The 13,300-nt window shown below is 36.7% G+C and overlaps 1 protein-coding gene across 1 annotated transcript in view; it reads right to left on the reverse strand.

Annotated features, from left to right (window-relative positions):
* Positions 1–1,279: 1,279 nt before the first annotated feature.
* Positions 1,280–13,300, reverse strand: part of LOC129237923 (uncharacterized) — a 246,927-nt gene continuing 234,906 nt past the window's right edge. The window contains exons 5-6 of the mRNA XM_054872912.1: positions 11,506–11,674; positions 1,280–1,783 (exon numbers count right to left, since the gene is read on the reverse strand). Coding sequence (XP_054728887.1) covers positions 1,383–1,783; positions 11,506–11,674 — 570 coding nt within the window. The 3' untranslated portion in view covers positions 1,280–1,382. The remainder of the gene's footprint in view (positions 1,784–11,505; positions 11,675–13,300) is intronic.

A 13,300-nucleotide genomic window follows, 5' to 3' on the forward strand; every position in this document is an offset into this window, starting at 1 on the left:
TATTTATAATAAAACTTTAATAAAAATTTTTATATAACGTTCTTATGTCTAGAAGTTCCTCTTTTCGTTTTGCTTAAACTTTTTTAAGGTTTTGTGTTTTTTTTTTTTGTTTTCTTTTTTTAATCGATCATTTCCTAATAGTTTTTATTGCCAATTTAAACAATTAATATTTTCTTATTGGTTTTTTATATCTTTAAATTATTTTTCTGACTAGTTTGAACTACATATGTAAGTATTCTAGTTAAATGCCTTTGAATTAGATGTACATTGAGAAGTATTCCATAGTTGTATTTCACTATCTAAAGAGATTGAAATATACATATCTATTATATATAATTTTGAACATGTTTTTTATGCTTTATTGCAATTTTTCCATATAATATTGACATGTGAAGTTTTACTTTTAAAGGTGGAGAGTGAGTGACTTGAGTGTGAGAATGTTGGAGAAATGCGGAGGTGATAAGTGTTGCATTGCATTGTGTTTTCGAAAACAAATGTGATCCAATTTAGTTTTTTTTGCAATATAAAAAAGCGTAGGATTATTAGTGGCGTGGGTAGAGTGTAGATTAAAATTTGCTTTGTGAAAAATGCAGCTCGTAAAAGTATGCATTTTAGCAGCCAAAAATGTATTAGAAGGTTGAAAATTTTCACACTTCAGAAAGTTGGCTAATTTTAAGTTTAAAATGTTGTTGATACTTCGGAGTCAAGTGTTTGTGGCTGCAGAATTTGAAATTTGTTCTACTTTTAGTTGATCGCATTTTGCTTTTAATGAGTGTAAATTACACATCTTTTTTTTAGTGCTTTGCAAATATTTCTTATGGGTCAGTAAAGTTAATAGCTTGCCAATTTTCTTGTTTGCAGCAGTTGCTCTGAGACATTTGTCACCTTAAAAGCGTTGCCAACGTTTTTTTTACCTTACTGCACATATTAATTTTACTCAATTTTTGTTTTTTCTTTTTTTGTCTCTTTTGTTTTGCCAATCATTCATTAATTTAACCCTTATTTTTATTTTTATAATATACATAAATACAATATAAATACATTTGCCTTTTTTTTTGTTTTTTTTTTTTTACAAACAAAAAACTTTCTTACATTACTAGTGATAATAACTGACTGCTGCTGCTGCGTTTGTTGTTCTTGTCTTTACCTTAACATTCATGTTATAAATATGTACTCTCATAATCACATACACCTACACATATACTTGCACACAAACTTTACACACATAGTTCATAGTTTTATATTTTCTCATTATTTAATATTCCAGTTAAAGCGCCTATAAAAGTACTTTACTATTTTGTTCGTTTATTAGGATTGGAGGGGAACTTAATTTACATCAATTCGAGTACTATTTTACTCACTCTGCTAGCGCCATTTGATGGCTATGTTGTTGGTGTTAATATGTTGGTCTCCCAACGTCTTTGTTCATTCGGCAGTGCCAGCAATAGTTTTTGTTGTACATGATGACTTTTATGGCCCTCGCTCTCATACGCTTCACGTTCTGCCCCTACATCTGAAAGCACCGTAGTAAATGACTCTGTTCGTTGGCAGACCACGAATTTTTCACTCCATTGACTGCTCTGCCACCACTTCCATCGAATGCGTTGCCGCAGCTTATGCTGTTGTGGTCGCTGTTGTTGTTGTTGTTTCCGTTTTTGCGATGACTGTGGGTGCTCTTGCAATAGCAATACTGCTAGGAATACCAAAAATAATAGGAATGTAGCGGGCGGTGGTTGGACTTGTAATGTGGCGTGTCCATGATGCATTGCAGCTGGATGTTCACCTACAGGAAAAGTTCACAAAGAGTTTGAAAATAATGATGAATTAATGAAATATTTCTAATAGTTCATAGATGTTAGTAAAGTAAATTAATAATTATAATAAAGACATGTCGCAAAATTCTAAACAACAATACCTAATAGCGATAAAGTTTTAGGTTTAGCCCCCATTTCAATCCCAAATCTAGCTATTGAATCCGCACATTCAAGTTTTCAATGAAAGTATGAAAAAAGGAGTGGTGAAATAAATAATTGTAACACTGAATGAGTATTTACGCGAGCGCAGCTTTTGCTGTATGCTGACTCAGTCGATAGTTCCAATCATTCGTTATAAATATTTTAAAGACATTCAAAAATTGTAGAAAAATATGCAGAGTTTTATAAAATCTACACGAAAATCAATTTCACCAATCAATACAGGACACAATTTCTTAATTTATACAGGAAGTGTTAGTAGTACACAGTATTATTTATACAGAACACATTCATGTACGATTGGGAATAATTTTGGGGCATACGCCCTTTCTATTGAATGCCTTTCTGCCATTCAGTCAGACCCTATACGTTTTTGCATTGAAATTTTGTGATCTTTTCGAAAAGTGGCTGTTATATTTACAACGAAACAATGCAATTTTAGAAAAAAAATTATACACATCTGTATGTATAGGCGACTTAAATTTCCATTGCTTGATTTATTTCACAGCTCTGACACTCACTTTATATGCAAAAATGTTTCAAAGAATTTATTAATCTATGCTGGTTTATCCATCCATCCCATCCGTTTGTCCGTTCCAGCATGCACTTGATAGCTCCAGTAAAAATTGAGATATTTCGAAACAAATTTTCCTTTTAGCCTTAGCTAAGTTGGGACTGAAGATCGGCCAATAATTACACTCAACTTCATGTAACGGTAGCGTTCAAAATGCAAATCAGGCTGTGTTTCAATAACTATTCAAAATAATTATCTAAAATTTTGGTGATTGCTCTTAATAGTTTTTCAAAAATAAAAAAAATCGGTTTTGGAAATAGTCCCTCAAGACCGTAAAATTAATACCTCAAAGAAGTATGCCCGAAAAAAATTTCATTTACTTCATTTGCGAGTTTTCATGCATCACCGCTCGGTGCGCAGCGAGTTTCCTTAAAAAAATTCATTAATCGTATACATAATTCAAAAAACTTTCAGTGGACTCATTATATGAATTTTTAAAAATAAATTAAAAATATATTATCTACAGAAAAACGTGGGATTACTTGAGACTGGGACAGAGACAAATAGAAAGACAAAGTCAAAGACAAAAACAGAAATAGAAACAAAGGCAGAGAGACTGAGGCAGACACGGGGAAGAGAGACAAAGAGAAAGAGAGAAAAAGAGAGACAGATGCAGAGAGATAGAGAAAAATAATGAGAGAGGGGGGGACAGAGATGGAGAGTCAGAGGAACCGAGACAGAGACAGGCGTTTGGACAGGCGCGTACACTTCTGTTAGGTGTTTGGCCGAGCTCCTCCTCCTATTTGTGGTGTGCGTCTTGATGTTGTTCCACAAATGGAGGGACCTACAGTTTTAAGCCGGCTCCGAACGGCAGATATTTTTATGAGGAGCTTTTTCATGGCAGAAATACACTCGGAGGTTTGCCATTGCCTGCCGAGGGGCGACCGCTATTTGAAAAATGTTTTTTTTTTTTTTTGTTTTTTTTTATTAATTTTGCTTTCACCGAGATTCGAACCATCGACCTCTCTGTGAATTCCGAATGGTAATCACGCACCAACCCATTCGGCTACGGCGGCCGCCCAAGCATACAGCATAGTTACTGATATTTATGACACCATGCAGTATTAATCCACATTTTCCCTTTCTACCGACAATAGTTTAGAAAGATATAAATCAATACACCGTTTACCATACAAATTGCTCAAGTTAACCTTTTTTTCTTCTGGTTACTCCTTTGGTATCATAGGGCTTCTACAAAGCTTCTCCAATACATGCGGTTAGATGCTATGATCTTAGCATAGTCACAGCTTGGACTTGTGGAGGATAAGTCGTGCAGAATGAATCTATTTCAGGTGTTCGTTAGCCGACTGCGGCTACTGTTGCTCTAAGCACTCCAATCTAATGTCATTCTTGTGATGCTCTGGGGTGGTTTTCTAATAAAGAGGCGTATCAAATTCCATTTGTTGCTTGGCATAAGATGGGTTCCTCGTTCGTTTGTCACCAGAGTCCTTCATTACTAATATGTTGGGTCAGAATATTCTGCTTATTATCTTCAAGCACTTGTTGGTGAAGCCTTGAAGTTTCGGTGTGATCACTTTCGAAAAAACCAACTTTTCAATTCCATTTAGCAGTGTCGACATGACATATGCGTTGAATATCCTGATGTTGCTGTTTTTCGAAATTTGCGAGTTTACCCAAATTTTCCCTAATCACCCGAATCCCGTGCTTGCCTTTATCAATCTGTTGTTGACGTCTTCCTTTGCTCCGCCGTCCGCTGCTGCAGTGCAGCCCAAGTGGCAGAGGCTAGCAACGAATGCCACTTCACTGCCATCTATCATCATTATGTCGTTATTATTGGTGTGTTTGATTCTCAATGCCTTAGTTTTTGTGAGGTTTACTTTCAGCCCGAATTTGCGTGCCTGCGTTACTAGTACGTCCACCTTCGGTCAATTTGTGCGGTAGCTGACAAATATCGTCTGCAAAGTCTAAAGACTCATTTCTGCAGTTAGGATCATTTCTGTAGTCAGTTATTATTTACTTTCACTAAAAATGAATGATTATGCGAGCCTTATTTTCTTTGAACCTCTTTAAAAGGCTTCGGTTGTCTCGTTTAAGTATGTATTTATTTACCTCATAACAAACGAAATGAGATATATCAAAGTAATAAATTTTTTTTGTACTTGGAATGAAGACATCTTTGAAATTTTCAAATGAATTACTTTGAAGCATTTATTTTGTAGTAATACATGCCTGAACTCCTTAAAAAAATATGGGAATTTCTTTTATGAAATAAAGTATTTGCAGTGGTTACAATGCTTACATCTCCCCTTTGAAGTTTTATAGTGCTTTAAAAATGGTATGTAATAATTAATAATACTATCTAAAATCTGTAGCTTAACGAGGATATGACAAGGGTAACAGGATAACAAGAAAGTTGTCGAAGTCTGATTTTTGTATAGTTTTTCAGTTTATTTGGCTTATCTCATTATAGCATGAAATTTAATTATTTGAAAGTTTTGGGAAATTTGCAAAGCTTACAGCCAGAAAAATAAAAGAGTAATACTGAACATCAAAAAAAGGCCCTGTTTATTGTTTGCTAACTGTCAAATATTCCGTATCACGGGAATAGTCTACTTCCCCGTATTGTTGTAGTTTTCTGCCTCCACAATATTAGTGTCAGATCCATTGAACCAGAAATATTATCTGCTTACGTTTTGAGACCCACCCACAAAAACTCCTTCACTAGTTCCTGTACAACGCACAGGCTTTGATTATTTTACGATTTAGCGTCACTCCTTTGAGTAGGTAGAAGGCCATTGAATCACAAAACGACTTGTAATATTATATCAACGACACAAGTTTACTGTAAACGTGCATTGGAAAAATTTCAAATTTCCCGTTACACTCAACAGGAAATTTTCACGAAATGGATGCATTACTCGATGAAGATCCATGTCAAACTCAAAAAAAAAAACTTGAAAAAACATTGGAAGTCACTCAACACGCCATTTCTAAACGTTTAAAAGCAGCCGGATACATTCACAAGCAAGGAAATTGGGTGCCACACGAATTGAAGCCGAGAGACGTTGAGAGACGATTTTGCATGTCTGAAATGCTACTTAATCGCCACAAAAAGAAATCGTTTTTGCATCGTATTGTCACTGGCGATGAAAAGTGGATTCATTACGACAACCCAAAATGTACCATAAAAGATCATACGTAAAGCCAAGCCAACCAGCCAAGTCGACACCAAACCGAATATTCATGGTTTGAAGGTAATGCTCTGTATTTGGTGGGATCAGAAGGGTGTGCTGTACTATGAGCTGTTAAAATCGGGCCAGATGTTCACGGGAGAGCTATACAGACAACAATTGATACGTTTGAAGCGAATGGGCGAGCAGACACGAGAAATTGATTTTATATCATGACAATGCTCGGCCACATTTTGCAGTACCGCTCAAAAATTATTTGGAAAATGCCGGATGGGAAATTTTACCTCCCGCCCTTATAGCTCCTTCTGGATACCACTTTTTTCGATCGATGCAGAATCACCTTTCTGGCATGCGGTTCACCAATGTTGAAGGTATTAAAAAATGGCCTGATGACTTTCTCGGGGCAAAAGATGAGTAGTTTTTTTTGGGATGGAATCCATAAATTGCTTGAAAGATGGTATTATTTTGAATAAAATATTTTTTCACTTTTATACTTAAATAAATGGGTTTTTACTTTTCAAATAAATATTTTCTTGGCGAAACAGGGAATTTTATTTAATTAGCAACAGAAATTCTTCTACGTTTTAAAAAAAAGCATTTTCACCAAATTGTAAAATTTTGGATGATTACAGATGGAATTACGCTTAGAAAATATTGAAAAAATTGCATGATTTCATTAACAACTATAAGAAATTCTCTGTGAAAATTGATGAGGTAGATTTTTTTTTATCTTTGCATTTTGACCAAGTCTTACGCCGTCTTCAGATTGAATATAAATAAATATGGCTGCCCACTTTTACAAGTTAATGCACCGCCTCATCGATCAATAGTTGGGAGGGAGTTTCTGACAAAAAGTCAAACTATTTCGTTGCTCGATCGATCGAATTCACTTGATATAGCACCTTGTGACTTTTATCTCTTCTCCAAACTGCATTTGGTGAGGAAACGAAAGTGTCATGAATCGTTTGAAGCTATAAACGCCGCTGTGAGCAGAATTCCTAAAAAGCGCATAGACAGTTTAATAACTCGGGAAAAACCTAAAAAAAAAATTATATTGAAAAGAAGACCAACATCGGCACTCATGCGGGGAAGTTTGGAATTTCGTACAATCTCTATTGCAAAAGCTGTGGGGATCGTGCAGAGAAAAAGACTGTTGAGCACCTTCTCTGCAAATGTCCGGCTCTGGCGGCTAGGCGTTTGAAATTCCTTAGCGTGCCCTTTACGGATGGCTTGAGGAAAGTCTCCAGCCTAGATTCCTTTTCTCTCCCCCACTACACAGTACTGGATGGCTGTAGGTGGTTTTCTCTTCCCAACATTTTTTTCGCCATCTAACCTACCTACCTAGAAGACCAACACAATGATTAATATTTTTTCTAATTTTCTACAAAATATCTGCCGGCCCTTTCTGTTCATAAAAATGTAGCCTTCTTTGGAATTGAGGCTATCCAACAAACAAACCTAAATTTATAAGCATCGTTTTTATATGCCTACCCATAGGCGATGTGTATATAAATCTGGTTCCTCCAGACTTGGACACTACTTCGCTTGCCCTTTGTTTTCTTATTTCTTATCTCCATTAAATAGAAAAGCATTAGCTAATCAAGCATTAGCTTTGGCTCTGCTCGTAGTGCCCTTTATTTCTAATCAAATTCCTGTCTAACATTCGCGGCATTCGTACTAACCGCAGTGAAATTTCTGCGCAGCGTAAAACCAAAACTTCACATCCAACAGTTCCTTTGAGACATTCTTTTACTCAATTTAATTTACTATTGGCTAATTAATCGACTTTTATGCAAGTCAGGTTTGTTAGATAGCATGGCGGTCATTGAGTTGACCTCAATGTAGGAAGGGAGAATGAAGCGTGTCAAGCAAGCGTTATGCTTTCACTGGAATTACATGACCATTTAGATGATTTATGCATGACTTTTCTGAAGTGATTTTAGTGCTCACGGTTATAGAGAGTATGTGTTTGTGTGGACATAACATAAATGCATCGGTGCGAGAGTAGCATACATGAGTATGACTTTCATGCGCTCCTCCTCCAAACGTATTCACCCATTTACTCTCACTCTAAGAGCAATCGTTTCCCCAATTCATCTGGCGCGTAAAAGTGACGCAGTGCGCTATTTGCACGAATAGCCGCCACCCGATGTGTTTGTGTGTTCGTGTGTGCATTTGTGTACGATGTAGGTTGTGCTGCGAAAGCGGTAATGCGAGTATATAACAAGTTGGTATGTACTCCCCTAATAATAATATCCCCTTACCATTTAGAGTGTAGAAACTAATTCGAAAATGTTAAGCGCTTAATGGGCTGAAGGAGGGGCTGAACAATTATATTGTTAGCGATGCTTAAGTACACACTTGCACTTATTTATGTACATACATAAGCTCAAATACTTGCCCAACAACTTGTGTTAATTACAAAAGTTTATGTAGTTATTTTGAACTGACTAAGCTCTTGGGTGCTTTACTAATTTTTTGCTATTTTGCTCGTTTTTAGTTTTTCTCAAGACGCAACGTAGACCATAGGCATAACACAATTTTTTCTATTTATTTATGTAGATAAATATTACACAACTATTTTTATAAATACTTGCTTGTATTTGTGTTTTTTTTCGCTTAAGGGATTTGAAAAAGATATTTCTTATCCTTGGTTTTCCTAGCCACAACTGTCTGATTCAATTCTCTTAACTATGAATGCCAAAGAAAACTTTTCTGACATGAGAGATGCCAATAATGAGAGGTACTTGGAGCTAGGTGTCTAGCGAACCATGACGTATGCCCTTTTGAGAACAATAGCATGTCATGTTCAAAGTTTGGGCAATTTTCCAACTAAATGTTTTTTATGAGACATATCACAGCTCATATCATACAGCTCATGGGGTCATACATATAATACTTCGCACGATTTTTGGCCCTCCTCACTCACATGGCGGCCGCCGTAGCCGAATGGGTTGGTGCGTGGTCACCATTCGGAATTCACTGAGAGGACGTTGGTTCGAATCTCGGTGAAAGCCTAACAGAAGTGTACGCGCCAATTATTTATTTTTTTATTTTTTCACTCACATGACAGTTACCGCATTTGAATGAAGCACGAGCTGTATGAGCTTTACGGAGATATTGACATAGTCAAACGAGTCACCCTGCAGCGACTACTGTGGCTGGGTCACGTCATCCGTATGGAAGGAAGTACTCCGGCGAAGAAGGTGTTTCAAACAGTAATTGGCGCTCGGCGGTGAAGACAGCGTTCTCGTGTCCGGTGGAAGGACCAAATTGAAGATGACCTGACTTCTCTTGGCTTAAGAAACTGGAAAAGGTGTGCGGAAAACAAAGACAGCTGGCAAGACATTTTTCGGCAAGATGTAACTCGATAACAGATTGTTATGGCCAATTAAGTAAGTAAGTAAGTATTTATGGACCAAATAAAGGGTGGTTAAGTTTCAAGGGCCGGTATTGATTTTGAATTAAGTACAATTTTTTTAAGAAATTATTGTAATTTTTCTTTATATATAGCTTCTGCTCAAATATGAACAAGACGTTATAAATAAAACGGTAGGACTGTCATAAGCTTACATGGCAAATTTCAGCGTGATATGTCACATAGTTAGTTTTCTGTGCTACTGTAAACAAGTCAAGCTCGAGTGTGTTCTTCGAATTCTCTTTTATGACTTCAATTGTCTCAAAATGTTTTCCACGGAGCGGATCGATTCCTATTTATCACATCTAAGATGTATTTCGCATGCCCGGAAAACCCATTCGACTGTAGTAAGACTTATTACCTGGACGATTTGGTAGAATGTCTAAAAAAAACTTTCCAAAAGTGTAGACAAGACAGCAGCTTCCAAAGTATAGACGAGTCGATGACAAAATTCAAGGGCCGCAGCTCACTCAAGCAATACATGCCCCTAAAACCGGTGAAAAGAGGTATAAAAATGTGGCTTAGGTGTGACGCTGTAATAGGTTACACGTACGATTTCAATATTTATTGCGGAAAAGACCTTGAAGAACACTCGGGAACCCTTGGAGAAAGAGTAGTAACTAAACTCATCAGCTCAGTCGCAGAAAATGATGTTACTTTGTGTTACAATCGCTTTTTCACATCAGTTAATCTGTTAAATACTTTACCTTATCCAGCCGTTGGTACTACAATGCGTAACAGGAAAAACGTTCCCGAGTTTACAAGTAAGAAACTTGAGCGAGGAGAAGCAGAATTCAAAAGTACATCATCTGGCCTTTTATGCGTAAAATGGCAGGACACGAAGGAGGTTTTGGTGGGGGGGAGCATTACGTCATACTTTAACTGAAAAGTTCGACTTTTTTGGTTTCAGATGATTCTACGACGAATGCCGATTGGCACCGCAGAGCACCTCTCGAAAAACATAATATATCTCCAAAAAAACTCTGCCATGGGCTTATTTGTCAATATTTTATTATTAATATTTTTTAAAAACTTATTGAAAATATGTACAATAACATGCAACTGATTTTATTAGAGTATCTTAAGCCATATTTCTGTAAAAAATTCAAAAAAAAGTGTTTTTTTTTAGCGCTAAACCCTACCACCCCCTTGAAAACAGGGGAAAAAGTCCAAGTGCCATGTCCAAACGCAATTCAATTTTATCGTTAAATTATGGGAGGGGTCGACTTAGCCGATCAAATGAGTGGACTTTACGAATATGATCGGAAGTCGGATAGATGGTGGAAGAAGGTTTTTTACTTTACTTTCTTATGATGGCAGCCGTAAACGCTTGGATCATTTATAATGGACTTAGAAGGGAAAAAAGCCTTTCAAATCGTTTTTGGTGACCTTGGCAGAGACACTCATAGATGAAGGCGTCGGGTTACAGGACAGAAACATCTACCTATTGAAGGCGATACATGACGGCATTGTTTTAGTTACAGCGAACAAAAAAACAGACACGTACAAAAACAATATGTAAGGAGTGCCAAGTTCCCTTGTGCAAGTTTTGCTTTGCATCATTTCATCCACATAATTTTATTTAAAATTATTACATTGCTTTGAATTACCATCTATGTATTTAATTACTAATTATTTGATTCTTTATAAAATTACTTATTTTGTGTATTATTTACATGCAAAATAAATAAATTATTTCGTTTTATTATTGTAAGAAAAAATATGGTCTAGTATGTTTTGTAGGACGGTTGGTACACATATGTACCACATAACATCCCGGATGGTACAATGGTTAACCCCAATGGATTAAAAAAATTAAATCTCTATTTTGTAACGAATTGTGTGTTTTAATTAGTTTAATGTTAATACTTCAAAAAAACATTTTCCATGACTGTCCTTAGTAATTTGGCAACCCGCTGTATGCTAATTCCAAATACTTTTCTCATAAATCGCAATTATCAAAAACCAGTAGTTCAACACAAAAGTTCAAATATGAAAGTTTGATTTATAAAAGTACATTTACACGAATTAAACTCCATACACGTCCATTGGCAATAAAATAAAAGTTGTCCGTATTATTGAAGTTAAACGGCTGAATTTAGATACCGAAAAGTCTCATACACAAACTCCTACTGAGTTTCATCCACATAACAATAAATCATGCAATCGAAGTATATCAGAACAGCAAATTCATCTTACACACACACACACATCCACACTCGTATCAGCAGACATGCGATGGGTATCAGAACTCATTGAAAAGCATGGAGTTACTCGTGTTTCCAAACTACCAAATTGTTTTAGTTTGCTCAACTTTCACTCAGTTGATCTATCGCATTTAGTTTTTGCGTATGTATATGTAGGTATTTTGTCTGCCTGCTTACTCACCATCAACGATGTGCACACGCACCGATGTAGGATTTGCATTCGATGGCGTACATGTGTAGAGTCCTGAGTCCTGCTGTATGGCCTTCTGCACCAATAGTCGACTGGTGGTGACTACACCTTTCTCAGTTACCAGTGATATGCCGCCACGTGGTGAATCGAAATTTATGACCTGGAATCGAAGGAAACAAAATGTGAATGAATGAAATGAAAATCAGTATTAAAAATTGTGGCTGAAATGATTCAACCTGAGCGTAAGAATAAAACTGGGTAAATGAGGTTACATTTTAGTTGAGGAAGAGCAGGAAAAATAGCATTTCTAATATAAGTTAAATCACATCAACCCTGTCATTCAATAGAAACAAAGTGATATACTCATATTTGTGCATAAAATTTGCTTAGGCAGTAGAAGTAAACAACAGTGAGCCCATCATAGTTTCTTTTCCCCGCAATATATTAGAGGAAACCAAAATTCAAGTCGTTTCTGCGCATGTCGATGCTCATTTACCGTTTATGAGTTCATTGCATAGTTCGAAGTCATGCCAAAGATATTTCAAAGTTAAAGTGACTTGTTTACTTGCAATGCAACAGTTGCCATCAAAACATTTGCGAGGTTTACCGATGTTCGTAAAAGCTAAATGTGGTTTTCTAAGTTAAAATCTGGTAATTTCGATATTTTCGACTCACATCGCTCACGAAAACCAACAAATTTAGACAATGGCGCATTAAAGGAGGAAGTGGGAGCAAAACCGTGTCCGCCTTTATTCTTAACTAACCTCGGTCGACTAACCAAGAACTTTGGCAACAAAATGGTAAAAAAACAAAGCAGGTGTTCCGCGTAATCTGTCTGAAGGGAAGGAATTAACCGATCCATGACAAGCAGGTTTTTGATTGCTTGATCAGTGGAAATAAAAAATGGGTCATGTATGATAATCCAAAACGCAAAAAGCAGTAGCTCTCTCTGCGTGAACTGTCACGAAGGACTGCTAAGCCAGGTTAACATCCGAAAAAGGCGCTTTTGTGCGTTTGGTGGCGTACACATGGAGTCGTCCCCTTTGAACTGCTTTAACCTGAGGAAACTGCACCCCTTGTCGTGACCAATTAAATCGAGTAAATCGTTAATTGAAAAATATCCAGCGATTTTCAAGAGAAAAGGCGTTCGTTCCTACGACAGCCGGTTCTACGTTATCGGAACGACCCGGATTCATATCCGGCTAATAGTCGCTCCAGCAGTTAAAATAACAACAACAATAGGAAAAAATATTACTTTGCAACAGGCTAATGCACGACGAAGAAGACGCAGAAAACCGTCTGCGTAAATCTAGGTCCGCCTTTGGACGGTTACAGCCAATTTGGAAAAATCGACGGATAATAAGTAAAGACTTTTGGCCGAACCCTACCCAAAATACCGACTTGTAGCAGATAACCGAGGGAGATCCAATCCAAAAGCCGATAAGTGGTTCTAAATGGCGATCGATTGGGCACACTCTCAAAAGGACAGGGAAAGCATTAGCAGAACAGTATTGCAATGGAACCTACAAGGACACAGACGAAGTATTAAATGTATTTGAAGCCCTATGTTCCAAAGTAGAATAATAAAGGAATAAATAAAATGCAAGACCGCACTGCGCAAGAAAAACGCTGAAAAGTATTAAAAGATTGGAGTTGGAAGTACTGTTTCACCCTGTATACTCTCCCGACATTGCACAATCTGATTTCCGTTTAATCGTTTCATTTGTCTTATTAATCCACAGAGCTAATTAGTAAAAATATCACCAAAAATGTTTATTGACAATTA

The sequence above is a fragment of the Anastrepha obliqua genome, chromosome 2, assembly GCF_027943255.1.
Source record: "Anastrepha obliqua isolate idAnaObli1 chromosome 2, idAnaObli1_1.0, whole genome shotgun sequence".
Taxonomy (NCBI): Eukaryota; Metazoa; Arthropoda; class Insecta; order Diptera; family Tephritidae; genus Anastrepha; species Anastrepha obliqua.